General features: G+C 47.2%; 1 protein-coding gene across 1 annotated transcript; it reads left to right on the top strand.

Annotated features, from left to right (window-relative positions):
• The first annotated feature begins 3,976 nt into the window (after positions 1-3,976).
• On the top strand, positions 3,977-12,092 carry LOC144799571 (arrestin domain-containing protein 2-like). Its single transcript, XM_078670941.1, has 8 exons — positions 3,977-4,336; positions 5,675-5,741; positions 6,863-7,010; positions 7,429-7,531; positions 7,948-8,204; positions 8,911-9,073; positions 9,700-9,851; positions 10,713-12,092. The coding sequence occupies exons 1-8, from the start codon at positions 4,063-4,065 to the stop codon at positions 10,761-10,763; spliced, it is 1,215 nt and encodes a 404-aa protein (XP_078527067.1). The 5' UTR covers positions 3,977-4,062; the 3' UTR covers positions 10,764-12,092.
• Positions 12,093-16,585: the final 4,493 nt, after the last annotated feature.

Below are 16,585 nucleotides of genomic sequence, written 5' to 3'. Positions count from 1 at the left end.
CTTGAGCCTGTGAGATCTCTGTAACCCGAGATATAGCTCTGCTGTCTGAAACCTGAGCCTGTGAGATCTCTGTAACCCGAGATATAGCTCTGCTGTCGGAAACCTGAGCCTGTGAGATCTCTGAAACCCGAGATATAGCTCTGCTGTCGGAAACCTGAGCCTGTGAGATCTCTGTAACCCGAGATATAGCTCTGCTGTCGGAAACCTGAGCCTGTGAGATCTCTGTAACCAGAGATATAGCTCTGCCGCCTGAAACTTGAGCCTGTGAGATCTCTGTAACCCGAGATATAGCTCTGCCGTCTGAAACTTGAGCCTGTGAGATCTCTGTAACCCGAGATATAGCTCTGCTGTCTGAAACCTGAGCCTGTGAGATCTCTGTAACCCGAGATATAGCTCTGCTGTCGGAAACCTGAGCCTGTGAGATCTCTGAAACCCGAGATATAGCTCTGCTGTCGGAAACCTGAGCCTGTGAGATCTCTGTAACCCGAGATATAGCTCTGCTGTCGGAAACCTGAGCCTGTGAGATCTCTGTAACCAGAGATATAGCTCTGCCGCCTGAAACTTGAGCCTGTGAGATCTCTGTAACCCGAGATATAGCTCTGCCGTCTGAAACTTGAGCCTGTGAGATCTCTGTAACCCGAGATATAGCTCTGCTGTCTGAAACCTGAGCCTGTGAGATCTCTGTAACCCGAGATATAGCTCTGCTGTCGGAAACCTGAGCCTGTGAGATCTCTGAAACCCGAGATATAGCTCTGCTGTCGGAAACCTGAGCCTGTGAGATCTCTGTAACCCGAGATATAGCTCTGCTGTCGGAAACCTGAGCCTGTGAGATCTCTGTAACCAGAGATATAGCTCTGCCGCCTGAAACTTGAGCCTGTGAGATCTCTGTAACCCGAGATATAGCTCTGCCGTCTGAAACTTGAGCCTGTGAGATCTCTGTAACCGGAGATATAGCTCTGCTGTCTGAAACCTGAGCCTGTGAGATCTCTGTAACCCGAGATATAGCTCTGCTGTCTGAAACTTGAGCCTGTGAGATCTCTTTAACCGGAGATATAGCTCTGACGTCTGAAACTTGAGCCTGTGAGATCTCTGTAACCCAAGATATAGCTCTGCCGCCTGAAATTAGAGCCTGTGAGATCTCTGTAACCCGAGATATAGCTCTGCTGTCGGAAACCTGAGCCTGTGAGATCCCTGTAACCCGAGATATAGCTCTGCTGTCTGAAGCTTGAGCCTGTGAGATCTCTGTAACCCGAGATATAGCTCTGCTGTCGGAAACTTGAGCCTGTGAGATCTCTGTAACCCGAGATATAGCTCTGCTGTCGGAAACCTGAGCCTGTGAGATCTCTGTAACCCGAGATATAGCTCTGCCGCCTGAAACTTGAGCCTGTGAGATCTCTGTAACCCGAGATATAGCTCTGCCGCCTGAACTTTGAGCCTGTGAGATCTCTGTAACCCGAGATATAGCTCTGCCGCCTGAAACTTGAGCCTGTGAGATCTCTGTAACCTGAGAGATATAGCTCTGCTGTCTGAAGCTTGAGCCTGTGAGATCCCTGTAACCCGAGATATAGCTCTGATGTCTGAAGCTTGAGCCTGTGAGATCTCTGTAACCCGAGATATAGCTCTGCTGTCTGAAACTTGAGCCTGTGAGATCTCTGTAACCCAAGAGATATAGCTCTGCTGTCGGAAACCTGAGCCTGTGAGATCTCTGTAACCCGAGATATAGCTCTGCTGTCTGAAACTTGAGCCTGTGAGATCTCTGTAACCCGAGATATAGCTCTGCTGTCGGAAACTTGAGCCTGTGAGATCTCTGTAACCGGAGATATAGCTCTGCCGTCTGAAACGTAAGTCTGTGAGATCTCTGTAACCGGAGATATAGCTCTGCCGTCTGAAATTTGAGCCTGTGAGATCTCTGTAACCCGAGATATAGCTCTGCGTCTGAAACTTGAGCCTGTGAGATCTCTGTAACCCGAGATATGGCTCTGCTGTCGGAAACTTGAGCCTGTGAGATCTCTGTAACCCGAGATATAGCTCTGCTGTCAGGTTCTTGAGCCTGTAAGATCTCTATAACCCAAGATATGGCTCTGCTGTCTAAAGCTTGAGCCTGTAAGTTCTCTATAACCTGAGAATTAGCTCTGCTGCCAGGATCTTAAGCCTCTAAGATCTCTGTAAACTTAGATACAGCCCTGCTGTCTGAAACTTAAGCCTGTAAGATCTTTATAACCTGAGATATAGCTCTGCTGTCGGAAACGTGAGCCTGTAAAGTCTCTGTACTGTGATATAGCTCTGCTGTCTAAGGCTTGAGCTTGTAAGATCTCTCCAACCTGAGGGATATGCTTGCTGTCTCAGGGAGGACCCTATAAGGTCTCTGAAACCAGATAGAAACCCCATATATTATAAGCTTGAACCTGTAAATAATGTTTATCTGAGAAACAGTGTTGAAGTAAAGCTGAGTGAGAGGGCCACACTTAAGACGCGTGGGCTCCTATGGTCAGCTGCAATGCGGCTCTGCATAGAAGCAAAGCTCCTCGGCCTGAGCCTGTAAGATGTCTGCGTCCTGTCCTGTAAGTACACTTGTGCCTGTAGGATCATAAGTGTCATCTATGGCAAGACTTTGCTGCAGGAACCATGGGTTTCATTAAGATCTATGCAACCTGAGAGATAGCTTTGCTGTCTAAAAGCCACATTTTGATATATTTTGTGTATAAAAGCTTTTATCCTGCGTTGGAATTTTTGACCTCCATGACACCCCTCCAGCATACTCTGAGACCTCCTCGTGCCCTTTCAACCACCCCTCGAGGTGGGAACGCGTGATTGGCGCTACGCAGACCCCTGCTGCAACTTTTGCCAACAACTGCCCAAATATGATGGCTCAAAATCACTGTGCAAACTACCGCAGAGACTAAGTCATCATAGGTGTGCTGGGTTTCTGCTTGTGTTAAGAAATTACAAATTAAAATAAATACAAATTGGTGGATATAAGCAATGCCAGTCCTCCTGCAAGTACAGGTTTACATCTTGCTCAAAAACATTTTGTCCTACGGTCAGGGTTTAAGTGGGCCGGGTCCTGCCGGTGCTCAGCACCAGCAGTTCTAAAAAGCAGGTGTCGAGAAAGGTGCCTATCGGGCTCTCCATTTTTGCCCTCACCCTCAGGGTGGGAAAAAAAATCTTCACTCTGCAGAAGCGGCACCCTTCACTGCTTTTAATGTAACTTCGGAGAGGCTCGTTATAGTTCTTTCACACTCTCATCATTTCAGAACGGAAGCATTTTCAATATTCTATACGACAAAGCAATAGCTGATGCTTATTTATCTTATGCAACTAACAACCATTAACAAAGGCAATAGTGCTGGCTTGTTGTAGTTGTAAGGTTACGTGTTGTATTATATATCTGGATGCAATGACAGAAGCAGCAAATTACCAGTCGGGTGGCGCAATATACTAAGCACAGATTTTTAGCTTACGTGTTTTTAAGCCACACCCGTAATTACATCGGCCACGTCCCTTTGAGAGACCCCTCAGTTTCTTCATCCCACAAAAAGCTATGTCTACAGTCCAAAAAACTCCTATGTGGGGGACGGAATCACTATTTCACCTCTCCAGAAGTCCGTGACCCATGGCTTTTGCAGACAGTGCCTTGAGGGCAAACCACTTTGCGCTAGAGTAGAACAGCGCCCAAACATAACACCGTGTGAACCGTGCTACACGAGTGTGCCGATTAAACATCTGTATTTCAACACGTCACCTGGTGATTGTTTCTGTTCCAAAATTCCCATCCAGTCAATTCCAGTTCTCTCCTTCCTGTCCTGAGAGAAAGAGGCGGGAACAGGCGCCGCCCTTTTTTGTTGCCATAGTGATTCAACGAAAGATTGCTCACCTGGACCTGTGTGTGCCAGACATCAGGGGAAGGGCATTGCCCTGGCACTCCTCCCTCCCTCTCTCCAGTATAAATAGCCGGGCTGCCGTCACCTGCCTCAGCGCGTAGTCTTCCTACAGAGGGATCCTGCAATTTGCTGCTGGCCGCCCTCAAGGCTTAAACAAAGAGACTGAGCTCCGCGCCGCGACATGATCTTCGACAAGGTGAAGCGGTTCCTGCTGACCCTGGACTGCCCGGAGCCGGGCTCCCAGCCCGTCTTCAGCGGCGGAGACACCGTGACGGGCCGGGTGCTGCTGGAGCTGGAGGCCGAGGTCAGGGTGGAGTCCGTCAAACTGCACGCCCAGGGCCTGGCCCGGGTGCACTGGACCGAGTCCCGCAGCGCAAACTCCAACGCGGCCTACAGCCAGAACTACGTGGACGAGGTGGTGTACCTGGACCACCAGGAGGCACTGCTGCGCACAGGTGAGAGGGGGCCCGTTGTTATGGGTGGGGGCGGTGGTGAGTGGAGACACATGAACAGGGCTTCGTAAAGTAGGGTCGTGGGTTAATATACCTGCAGCAAGAATGAGTGGGCTTCCAGCTGGTCAGAGGTTTAAATACTAAGAGTACTGATTCAGCCGTTCATCCTTCTGAGGTTGATAACTTATAAAAACTTATGTCTAGAGCGGTCATAGATGAAATAAGCTGTGATATTGTGATATGTGCTATATGAAAGACGAATTTCATTGTCACTTGGGGATCGATTCCTCTCCATTCCCAAATGTTAAAAATGCTGGATTTATATTCCATATATATTTTTGGGACTTTCTCTCAATCTGACAATTTCCAAAACAAACCCAAGGCTTAAAATGTGTGTTTTGCTTACCGGAGGACAAAAGATTTGCCCAGGGTCACACAGTTTAATCAGGCAGCGGGTGTGATTGCAGCTGTGAGCTCCTGGGTCAGAGTGGATAACACCCCCTCTAGCCCAGGGAGACGAGGCTTCCAGGACAGTTCAGATTTTTCACGAGCAGCCCCGGGAATCTTCGCACATTTAGCCATGCCCTGCTTTTCAGGAGAGTGGACTGAGAGCAGGGGGGGCGAGGCCGCCGCGGGGGGCATCTCATGTCAGCAGGACTCGGGGTTTAAAAGCTGAATTTAATTTATCCGCTCAGTGCCTCCCTGTCGAAACACAAGGTGCAGGGAGGGGCACGAGCGTGCCTACTCTGCTGGGCACGCGTGGTGCAGGGAGGGGCACGAGCGTGCCTACTCTGCTGGGCACGCATGGTACAGGGAGGGGCACCCGCTTGTGAGCCTCAGGGTTTCACACGCGTGTGAGTGTGCTGCACGTGGGGCCGGCCTTTCGATGCAGTGTGTACCCTTCAGGATACTGGTTCGCGTCCCAGCCTTTCATCCTTCAGACTGTGATAAAAGGAGCACAAGATAATTGGGTACAAAATAACACCTGCCATTCGAGCGCCGCGACAGCCTTTACATTCGTGTGTGCGCTACACACCTGATGAACACTGTCATCTCTCTAGCAGAACCGCAGAAACCATTCATGTTTTTTGCTTCATCGGCTTCTTGGATTTATGTCTATTGCCGGCTAAAAAAAACCACTTTATTTTATAAAGCTTTAGCTGAAAGCAGCTGTACACTACAGACATCAAATGAGCACAGGTTTAAGGGTCGCGGGGCATTTCCTTCCGGTCTTGGGTTAGAGTCTTGCGACAGCTGAGCTCAGACAGGCTTTCAGGGGACAGGAAACACTACAGGAGGTCTGAGCACGAATTTCTAACGTTATGTATCTTTCTTCCTCAGATAACGAAGCTCTCACGATTCTGCAGCCAGGAAAACACGAATACCCCTTCACCTTCCAGCTGCCAGAGTAAGTGTTTTTTTTATAGTTGCAACATCTATCTATCCATCTATCCATCCATATTATATATATATATATATATATATATATATATATATATATATATATATATATATATATATATATATATATATATATATATATATATATATATATATACATAATAGAGGGCCACGTGCATCATTCAAAACACTGATCTCAAAGGGGCAGCTTCCCTTTGCGACTGCTATTTTCGCATTTGGGATGCATCATCCAAAATGAAAAAAAAAAACGCATTTTAAGTAATTGCTAAATTTGCGATTACTTAAATTACGATTGCATTTCGGGAATCGCAACTAGCGGTTCCCTAAATGCAATGCATTAACCCCCAAAAATGTGCGATTTCGCAATTAAGAAACGCAAATTACCATCAATTCAAAGTTGATGGTAATTTTGCGAAAACTTTGAAAAATGCACAAAAGTGCATTTTTCAAAGTTCCATGTTGCACACATTCATGCCCTTGGGGCATGTATGTGTGCAACATGTGGTAACATGACAATTTCAGGGGTGCATCAGGGTGTCCTTTTGGCACCCTTGCACTTTTGAAATTGCATTTGCAATTTGTGAGTACCTATATGGTACTCGCAAATTGCGCGTGCAATTCCCATTCATTCCTATGGGCCTCTAGGTCCATAGGAATGAATGGGAAGCAATTCCTTAATTGCGAGTCGCAATTAAGGAATGTGTAGGAATCGCGATTTTTTTGTGTGATTCCTACATGTTTAAGCAATTGCGATTCCTAAATTGCGATTTCTTAAAAATCGCAATTTAGGAATCGCAATTACAAAGTTTGATGGATGTGACCTATAGTGTGTACTCACGTCCATTGGCATATTCTTTGGGGCTGGGTGGATCTTTAAGTCCATGGTAACTCCCCCTATCCCCTTCCCCCACCGGACTAACGTCCACTTGCCTTATATACACAACATTAATATAGTTTCTTAATCTGATCAGGCTACAAGATATTTAGCGGGTCTTCTATGGGAGTCTACATTTGCAATAGCAAAATCATCACTCTGACAACTTTATAGGCAAATGATTCCTATGAAAACAATCTAAAAATCATCCTTTTTTCTCTTTACCACCCCAGGGACGTGGTGACGTCATTCGAAGGGAAGCACGGCAGCGTGAGCTACTGGGTGAAAGCCAAGCTGCACCGGCCCTGGGCCCCCGTCAGGAAGGCCAAGGTTGACCTCACCGTCGTCCAACCCATTGACGTCAACACACCCGCACTACTGGTGAGTCTAAGGGAGACCCTTGGAGGTGGGATGACTAATAGCGATTTAATAAAAAAAACAAAAAAACTGAAAAAATACAACAACAAAAAAAAACAATAAAACACACCTAAACTGAGTTTTGCAGATTTAGTTTTCAAAATGGCGGCCTCTGCCTGCCAGCTTTATTGCAGCCTTGGGAGTTCCTTGTACGTTAATGATGAAACTGCCAGGGGCGTAGCGGAGTGCTGTCGGGGCATCCTTGCCCATGTCAGACTTTTTCCAAAAGCTAATTTCTGGCCTCTTATGCAGGACAAACATCTCAGTGGCTAAAACCCTCACCCTCACTTTATAAAGAACAACAGAGACTCAGTCAGCACTTTAATGAGGCAATAGTGATGCATGATGTGATTTTAATGCCCTCTCCTCTCTCTCTCTCCAGGCCCCACAGGCAGTCACCAAGGAGAAGAGCGCCCACGCCTGGCACTGCCACCTGGGACAGGTTTCCGTGAATGCCAAGACCGACCGAAAAGGCTACACCCCAGGTAACCACCAACAGCGACTTACCGTACCTAAGCTGACGCAATTGCATAGTGAGTAAGAAAAGGCTCTATTGCTGTAACCAATCCCTTGTGGGTATAAATTATTTCCCCACACATTAGGCTCCTTATTTTACAACATGAAAACAACAGGGAGTAGCCAAGATGAGGCAACATTTAATGTCCCAGTAACTGCTGAGTGCAACATATTATGTCAATTTTCCAGTATTAGATAATGAACTGGTTTGTTGCAAATAAGAATGCATGTCCACCCAATCGGCCAATGGAATTCCTAGATTCAGTGGGCGCGTACCTTTGCTTTCGCAGTCGCATTTTACTACATGTGTCAGAATGACTTACCAAAGACAAAGCTTTGTCTGCAGCTTTAGTGACCAAATGTTTTTTTTAAATTTCTACCCCAGGTGAAGTTATCCCAATCTTCGCTGAAATCGACAACAACACGTCCAAGGTCGTGGTGCCCAAGGCGGCCATTATCCAGACGCAGACCTTTGTCGCCCGGGGGACGACAAAGCAGAAGAAGACCATTGTGGCCACCATGGTGGGGGAAGCTGTAGCCCCCAGAAAGAGGGAGACGTGGCACGGGAGAGCCCTGAAGGTCCCGCCCCTCTGCCCGTCCATCACGCAGTGCCGGATCATCCGCGTGGAGTATGCACTAAAGGTAAGACCAGGACTAGCTTTTAGGCCTGGGAGAGCGCAGCGGTAGACACAAAGTGAACCCGAAGAAAGCTGGGCAGCCCCAGGCAGGGATTCAGATAATGAGATATTTATATTCACATTCAAAGTTCTGTTTAAGTAACTTCAAATTTAATCCAGAAAGAGGGTAAACAAATACAAGAATGGCATCTATTGCTCTGGTATCGATTGTCATGGCTGGGGTTGTTCCTGCCTGACTTTAAGCCAGAGTTCCTTTTTACTTCCGGTTTCTGCATTGGCCTTTAACCTTTGCACGCCTCACCCCGGAGGAAGGGATTAGAGTTGGCCTTCTACACCTTGGTAGAGGCTCTCTCGTTTTACACAACCCCACACCACTCGCGTCCACTGATGTAGTGCGTGTTTCCTTGTTGAATCTACATTAGTACTCCATCCGGGGTGATTATGAGCCATACCTGGCGGCGCTGGCTGTGCACCGAATAGACTCCACTCCGTCACCTGAAATGTGCAGGTGTGTTCATGTTAATGACCTCTGGGGCTGGAACCTGGGCAAGGAAATGGCAGACCCAGCAAAAAAAGTTTTGAAATTTACTGTTAACTTAGCTAAGTGTTCTCATAAACCAGTTTTAAGTGGTGAAATGATTATGTTTATGGCAAATGGCTGTTGTGCAATTTTTAAGGGTGTTTCCCTTCTTATTTTTTTTTTTACAAAGGTTTGTGTTGAAATTCCAAGTTCATCAACCCTGCTCCTGGAGCTACCGCTTGTGATTGCAACAATCCCGCTGCGTGCCGTTGGGAGTCCAACATCTGACACGAGCAGCCAGTACACCGTCAACCTGGATTGGCTGCGCGGGACCACCCCGGAGCTACCTGAACGTAAGTCTCTTATCAATGGTGGAATAGGAATTGTTTTGTCTGACACAAAATGGCTGCAACGTAAATGAACTGTTTAAGAGGTGTTGATGTCTGTGAGATCACCATCCATGACTTAATAAGTCTCTATGACATCATTAGCAATGTTTCCACTTTTGTCAACACTTGATTGTTGTCTATGGCATCTTCGGCCAGTATAAGATGGTTAGCCTGGACTTCATCAACAATGGTTTGATTGTTGAAATGACATCACGATGATGGCTTGAATGTTGCTGATGCCATCATCAGCCGTGACTTGGTTAAGAGCTGCTACGTCATCAGTGGTTACATTGTGGCCCTAACATGAGCAACAATTGTTTTTATGATACCCATGTCGTGATCAACAATGGCCAGATTGTTGTCCTGACATCACCGTGACATTGGCAATAAAGGTCTGAGTGTCACCTATGACATCACTATCAGGGCTTGACTGATGCTCATGACATCAACAATGACTTAAATGCTGTCTGTTACTTCAACAATAAGTTAGAGCCTGTGACTTTTTTAGAAATGCAAAGTTATACATGTGCCTACTCTCTGCAGAAAAATTGTGAATTATTGTCTAACCTAGGGCCTGTATTGCTTTCCAGCTCCTCCTGAATATGCTGCAATTGTATCCGATGATGACTGTGAGTACACTATGCCTCCACGGTTACACGACCGCTTCAGTGGTCCACTGGAGGGGCCATTCTACGCTTACCTCCAAGAATTCCGGAACCGCCCACCTCCGCTGTACTCCGAGGTGAGCATTGTTCTCTACAGATCCCAAATTTTCCTCACCTTGTTTGTGCGGATCTTGCTCCAGCACCTCCAAAATGTGTTTACACGTATCAAATGAGATGGTTGTCTATGGATTGTGAGGGTAGGACAGGCCAGGCGCACGGACGGCAAACCATGAATTACTTCTATAGTGAAGAGATGAACCAGTTGAGTTTACGACAATGTAGTAAATCAGATCCTTCCTGATGGGCGGTGGCCCTTTCTTGGCCATCCAAATATGACCCTATCTCACTGCCGAAAAGAGCCCCTCCATGCAAAACCCTAAGTTACGTCTTTCTTTTTTAAGGGTGTGGGGGATTCCTAGAAGTGTTATACAAAAAGGTTACCACACAAATATGATACAAAAATCAATTTTCTGCCCACCCCACACATCTTGATTCCAGGACTGTTTCCTGAGGTGTTGTACATCCTGCAGTGTTCTACTGAGCTTACACTGGTTTAAAGCCATGGGAATGAAAATTGATGGAAATCTAACACACATGTTTAAGTAGATCAACCTCGTGAACCAGCAAGTTAACCCCTTACATGCTCATGACGAGCTCAGCTCGTCATGCAGCACAGTGCTCGTGTGCTTATGACGTCATGACCACACCCGTTTTTATTGCTGTCCAGCACAGCAGGGGAAACTATCTAGAAGCGATGAGGTTAATCTTCCACCAATCAAGTTTTGTTTACAGTGAATAAATAAAAAAATGCAATCATGTCATTTTTTAAATACATTTTCTAATGCACTTAAGTTCCTACCCCATAACCTCTTGCATGCCCTAAAATGCGAAGCAATAGCACAGAATGTGCTAACCATCTCCTTCGTGTTCCATTTCAGATTGACCCAAATCCAATCGACGGGGTGAGTCTCCGCGGCTCGACTGGGTGAAGACTAAGACGCAAGATGTAGTCGAACTAGAACGGAGAAGGCTTCAGAGTCTGTCCTGGTGTTGACAAGGGTGCCTGGTCCAGGCATGGCGTCGTCATCGAGACAGAACGCAACTGCAGACCCGCAGGCCAGGCGCCATCTTGCAGGCCCTGGAGCAAGGAAGACGGTGGCTTATGGATCGCGTGGACTCCGGCTCCTACACACAAGTGAACGGTTTATAAGCTAGTTGGCCATTAGGACCGATGTAAGAAGCTGTTGCTGGAAAACTTTAGATGACGTAAGAAAGCAGAATTGATGCAGAAAACTGTTATTGATGGAAGAAACCAAAGCTAGGATAAGAAAATAGAATTTACGTGAAAAACTGTTGACATAAGAGGTAGTCGTTGATCTAAGAAGTTGATGTAATAAGATGCAATGGAAGTAAGAAGTGGGCGTTGGTGTAAAAATGTGGCGATCGAAGAACCGCTGTAATTTGAATAGTAGGTGTAGCGTCCCTCGAGCAACAAGCAGAAAGGAGAAAAAGAATTTGAGAAGAACTTTTTTAAATCGCCAATTAGAACAGAGGTGCCATTTTGAAGTAAAAATTGCCAAAAGTCCATATTCCCAGATGAGACCCACCTTGGTATGTGAACACATGAAGATATCATCCTTCAAGGGAACCGACCTTCACCTGGGGGGCTTTAATGGCGTCGAACTGCTGAGTTAAAACGTGACACCTTCTTCTGCTTCAAGGCTGATATTGAATTACTGGGTTAATGAACACATTTTTGTAAGACATGCTCTGTATCAACCAGCATTTTTTAAAATGTTTTTTTCTTTCTTTTTCTAAATCGTGTGAAAGAAAAAAAGGTCATATGCTTCATAGCTATAAAAAAGAAATTAACTTCCTAATGTTAGTTAATACATTGCTGTGAATGGACGCAAAGTAGCACAACTAGTGAGTGAATATGTTGCAGAAATGAAAGCTTAAGCTGCAATGAACAGTGAAGGCTGGTTCAGCCTTTTGGGTTTTAAAGGACGATGAAACGAGCTTGTTATGCAATACCTTAGTGCCTACTCTCTTTGGAGGTACTATTTGCTATAGAAATTGATAGCGCCTCGAAACCTTCAAAACAAAAACAAGGCAGGATTAAGAAGCCAAAGTGTTATTTTGTGCATATTGTGAAACGAGAGAATTTTTTTTTTAATATTGTCCTCCCCATTCTTTTCAGGCCTCTTGCTTTGCTGTTCTTTTCTGTAATGTTGCTCTGAGCTCAAAGTGACTCAAACCTTTCATGTTACGAGATGTTTATTCTGTGACCTTGAAAATAAATGTTTTATCATTCCACATTTTCTGTTGTCTCATTTAAAAATATAAAATTAAAAACAGATCAGGAACTGAAGGGTGTTCCAATGCGCTCACCTCCCCGACACCACTTCAACACACTCGCACAACATGGTGTCCACTTTTATTTATTTTATTTAACAAGTTTTATATAGCTCTAGCTTAACCCGTAGGGATCAGAGCACTTTACATACACACAGTAAACAGCAGAATGACATTACATTACATAGTAGGCCGACAGTAAGGAAGCAAACCATAGAAACAATAAAATACAGCATGGGCAAAAAATATGCAGTGCAGCGGAGGGGGAGAGAGCAATAAAAGAAAAGGCGAGAGTGACATAGTCCGGGCACCCACTATCCTTGAATGTCCAGAGAGAGAGGAGACAACTCGGATAAAGAAGACTAGGTTAGTTGACGTTGTTCAGGAAAGTATTTGATTAGGAGATGGAGTTTGAGGTCCCTTTTGAAACAGGAGAAGGAGGGGTTGCATCTGAGGACTCCTGGGAGAGCGTTCCATATCCTGGGAGCGTTGCCAGAAAACGATCGGTATTGGGTGGTTTTGTTTTTCAATTTCGGAGGAATAAGGAGTGAGTTGGAGCTCCTTAGTGTTCTGGTTTGACCTGCTCTACTCAGTTTATTATTTAAGTAGTTGTGATCAGGAGAGTGCAGGGCTTTGTGTGTGATGCAGGCCAATTTATAGATGCACCTCCCTTCCATGGGAAGCCATTTGAGGCAGTTGAGAGCTGGAGTGATGTGTTCAAACTTTTTAGCTCCTGATACGAGTCGAGCGGACATGTTCAACACTGCCCTTAGAGGGGCTAGGTGAGCTTTCGGAGTCCCTGTAAGGATGACGTTCCCGTAGTCGATTTTAGAGAGAACTGGGGATTGGACTACTGTCTTGAGGTCATCGTGGGGTAGAAAAGGTTTCAATTTCTTGAGGTGTTTTAGAGAGAAGAGAGCACTTTTTGCAGAGTTTTTGATGTGGGCCTCCATTGATAGGTTCTTGTCAAGGGTGATGACAAGAGACTTAACTGAGTCGGATAGAGTGAGGGGGCAGTTTAGGGCGACCAGATTCTTGAGCCACTCTTGGATCGGACGATGCTTGCTCTCTCTGTTCTGGAATAAAACATTTCTAATGCTTATCTTAAGCTAACTTTCAGCCTCACTCTATAGCAGCTAGCTCTTCTCCGGAGTGCGAGGCGCTATATAACTGGTACAGCGGAGTACTCTGAAAGCGCTTTTCCTGCACACGTCACTGGCCTCTAGATGTTACTCACTGAGCCACCAGCGCCTGGCAGGAAGCCAGACACTCAAGCGGACAAGGCATTGGGAGGCAGAACAAAGGGCATTCATTGTAGGGGGCACTCTCTTTTGGGGACACAGCTCGTTAATTGGTCAAAGTTTGTACCTCTGACCTTGACCTGCAGGTCTTCTTGTGGCTTGGGGGAGGGGGGGGCACTGGGTGGGGGGCCTTTATTCCGGGGGCAGTGGGAACCCCAAGTAAGGCTGAAAGTTCGGACCAGAAGATCCCCCTTGTTTCCTTTACCTGTCTGGGATTTCCCCCTGTTTCTATCCTAAGTTTAGACTTTGGGGCAGTGGTGCTCCAGACTAGACAACCTGAGTAGACCATGGTGCAGCCCCCTCTCTCCCTCTGAGGCCTACATCAGACCCCTCTTAGAGCTGGACCACTGGATGAAATGTTTATTGAAAGAGATGCAACAGCCTCCCAGCTTCCATCCAAGCCCTGATGGACTGCCATGGTGTCTCCATGAGGATTTCAGCTGGGGTACCAAGACATGCATGCGGTGCCCCCCACCCTCACTAGGCTAAGGCTCGGCTGACTGCACTTCACACCCCTGGGCATAGATGGTGCCAACCTGCCCAGCAGGGAGGGGGGCAGTGGTTTGAGAGTGTCTGTAAGTCTGTGTCCATGTCTTTGGTCATTCAATCTACAGGTGTTTGTGTCAAAAGTATCAGTGCCACAGCGTCACGGGTTCCTGTATCTGGGTCGCCATGCCATGTCCTGGTGTGCATGTGTGCATCAAACTTTCCACGTCACCAGCGGAAGTCCCACTGTACGGGGTCCTAGTGTCCGGCACTGGCGTTCCAGGGCCAAGGTGCCAGCCTCAAAGGGTTTGGACCCGTTCCCCTAGGTGGGTATCCCGAGGTTTGTTTCCATGCCCAGAATCACAGGGCTTGCGTCCAAGCAGCCATGACTCCTAGTCAGTGCCCTGCAGTGCCCAGGGACAGTGTCTACTTCCCAAGGTCAGGGTGCGTTGTGTCCCTGGCACTGTGCCAGCGTCGCCCTAGCCTTGCCAGGATTGGTCCCTGCTTTCCAAGGCCCATCCCCCTTCTTTTTGTCCCAAAGTCTTTGTCCCTCGGTCGCCTCCTCTGACCTCGTCGGAGGGTCACTGTCCCAATGTTTTGTCACCTGGTCCATTTCTGACTCTCAGTCCCCCTGTGAATGCACCTCTTTTCAGTGCACAACCCAAGTGTTCCCTTTAAAAATCCTGGTTTTGGACCCCCTTTCTCAGTGCCAATTGTCATTGGTCAGTGCCCCTATAACCCTCTCCCTAAGCCTGTATTCTTGTAAGCATTTCCGTGTCATCCATTCAGGGCCTGGACAGTGCTTAATTTGTTTAAAAAAAAACACAAAACGTAAGCCACTGCAGCTTGCACCATTTAATGTCCAAATTAATAAACAGGTTTTATCATACCCATCTCAGTATTAGATAATAGCGGCACCTTGTGGAATAATGTCTCACGCGCTGGTGTTGACAATAAGTGCCGGTGCCGAGCACTGGAAAGCACCGGCTCAAATTAAGCACTGGTTTAGCTTGTACCCATTTCGCCGATCATAGGTTCTTGTACTTGCTTTGTCACACCTGTACTGGTACCCCTACATCCATACATGAAAAGTCCCAGGATAATAGTGCCTCTGTCTTGTTAGCCTTCAATCAATCAATCAGTCATTTATATAGCGCAGCACTGTTACCGCTGGGGGTATCTGAGCACTGAGGTTGCCGTGTCGACATCGAAAAGCCAGGTCTTGTGTTGCTTTCTGAAATCTGTCAGGGAGGGTTCCGTTTGGAGGTGGAGGTCGATCCAGGGCTTGGCGGCGATGTAGAAGAAGGAGCGGCCGCAGCTACGGCTGCGAAGAAAGCGGGGGAGTGTGCGCGGGCGAGTGAGGCGAAGCGCAGGTGTCTCAAGGGTAGATGGAAGTTCAGTCTGTGGTTGTTGTAGGAAGGTCCTTGTTCGTGAAGAGCCTTGTAGGCGAGTGTGACTATCTTGAACTGGCATCTTTTCTTAAGGGGAGCCAGTGAAGGTTTCTGAGGTGATGAGAGATGTGGGTCCATTTGGGAAGGTGCAAAATGAGTCTGGCGGCAGCTTTCTGTATGGCCTGGAGTCTTCTGAGGAGCTGGGTGGGGATTCCGGCACAGAGGGTGTTGCTGTAGTTGAAGCAGCTGGTTATGAGGGGCTGTGTGATGGTCTTTCTGGCGCTTACTGGGATCCATTTGAAGATTCTGCAGAGTATGCAAAGGGTGTGGAAGCGGAAAGAGACGACTGAGTTGATTTGTCGTTTCATGGTCAGTTGGCTGTGAGGATGATGCTGAGGTTGCGTGCTTGCTTGGTTGGTGTGGGTGTAGGTCCTACTTCTGCTGGCCACCAGCTGTGGTCCCATGCAGAGGTGTTATTACCAAAGATTAGTACTTATGTTTTGTTGGAGTTGAGTTTGAGGCACTATCAGTTAGTTCTGGCATTGGAGGGTCCTTGGTGGGTGATGAAATGAGCTGGGTGTTTTCAAAACAGGAGATAATGTTGAGTCCGCGGGCTCCGATGGTGTCTGGAAGTTGGGACATGCAGATGTTGAACAGGGTGGGACTGAGGGATGAATCTTGGGGTACGCCACATATGATGTCCTTGGGGGCCGAGATGATGGGTGGTAGCCGGATGCTCTGAGTGCATCCTGAGAGGAATGAGAGGATCCACGTAAGGCCATGTTGTTGGATGCCAATGATGGTGTGGTGGGAGACTGTGTTGAATACTGCGGAGAGGTCGAGGAGGATCAGGGCCACCATTTTGTTTCGATCGAGGAGGATTCTGATGTTGTCTGCGGCGGCGATCAGTGCAGTTTCAGTGCCGTGGTTGGCCAGGAATCCATATTGTTAGGCATTGAGTGGATGGTTTCGTTCAAGGTAGTCGATGAGCTGTTGGTTGGTGGCTTCCTTGAGAACTTTAGTTGGGTATGGGAGATCGGTCGGTAGATTTGAGGTCACTGGGGTCGGCCGAGGGCTTCTTTGGAAGTTGTCTGACCTATGCATGTTTTCCTCTGTCTGGGAAGGTTGCTGTGGAGATGGCGGGGATGAGGATGTTGGTGATTTCAGTGCCAATTGGGTTGGCTCTGAGGTTGAAGAGGCGGTGGGGGCAGGTTGTCGGTGGGTGCCCCGAAGTGGATGGAGGACATGATGGTGGTCTGGATGTCGAGTTGCAGCCAT

The sequence above is a fragment of the Lissotriton helveticus genome, chromosome 12 (genome assembly GCF_964261635.1).
Source record: "Lissotriton helveticus chromosome 12, aLisHel1.1, whole genome shotgun sequence".
NCBI classification, from domain to species: Eukaryota; Metazoa; Chordata; class Amphibia; order Caudata; family Salamandridae; genus Lissotriton; species Lissotriton helveticus.
This window is presented reverse-complemented; position numbering and strand designations above follow the sequence as displayed.

Coding starts and splice junctions, on each gene's coding strand:
- LOC144799571 (XM_078670941.1), top strand. CDS start 4,063: ATGATCTTCGACAAGGTGAAGCGGTTCCTGCTGACCCTGGACTGCCCG. Junction 4,337..5,674: donor GGAGGCACTGCTGCGCACAG/GTGAGAGGGGGC, acceptor TTTCTTCCTCAG/ATAACGAAGCTCTCACGATT. Junction 8,205..8,910: donor GCGTGGAGTATGCACTAAAG/GTAAGACCAGGA, acceptor TTTTTTACAAAG/GTTTGTGTTGAAATTCCAAG.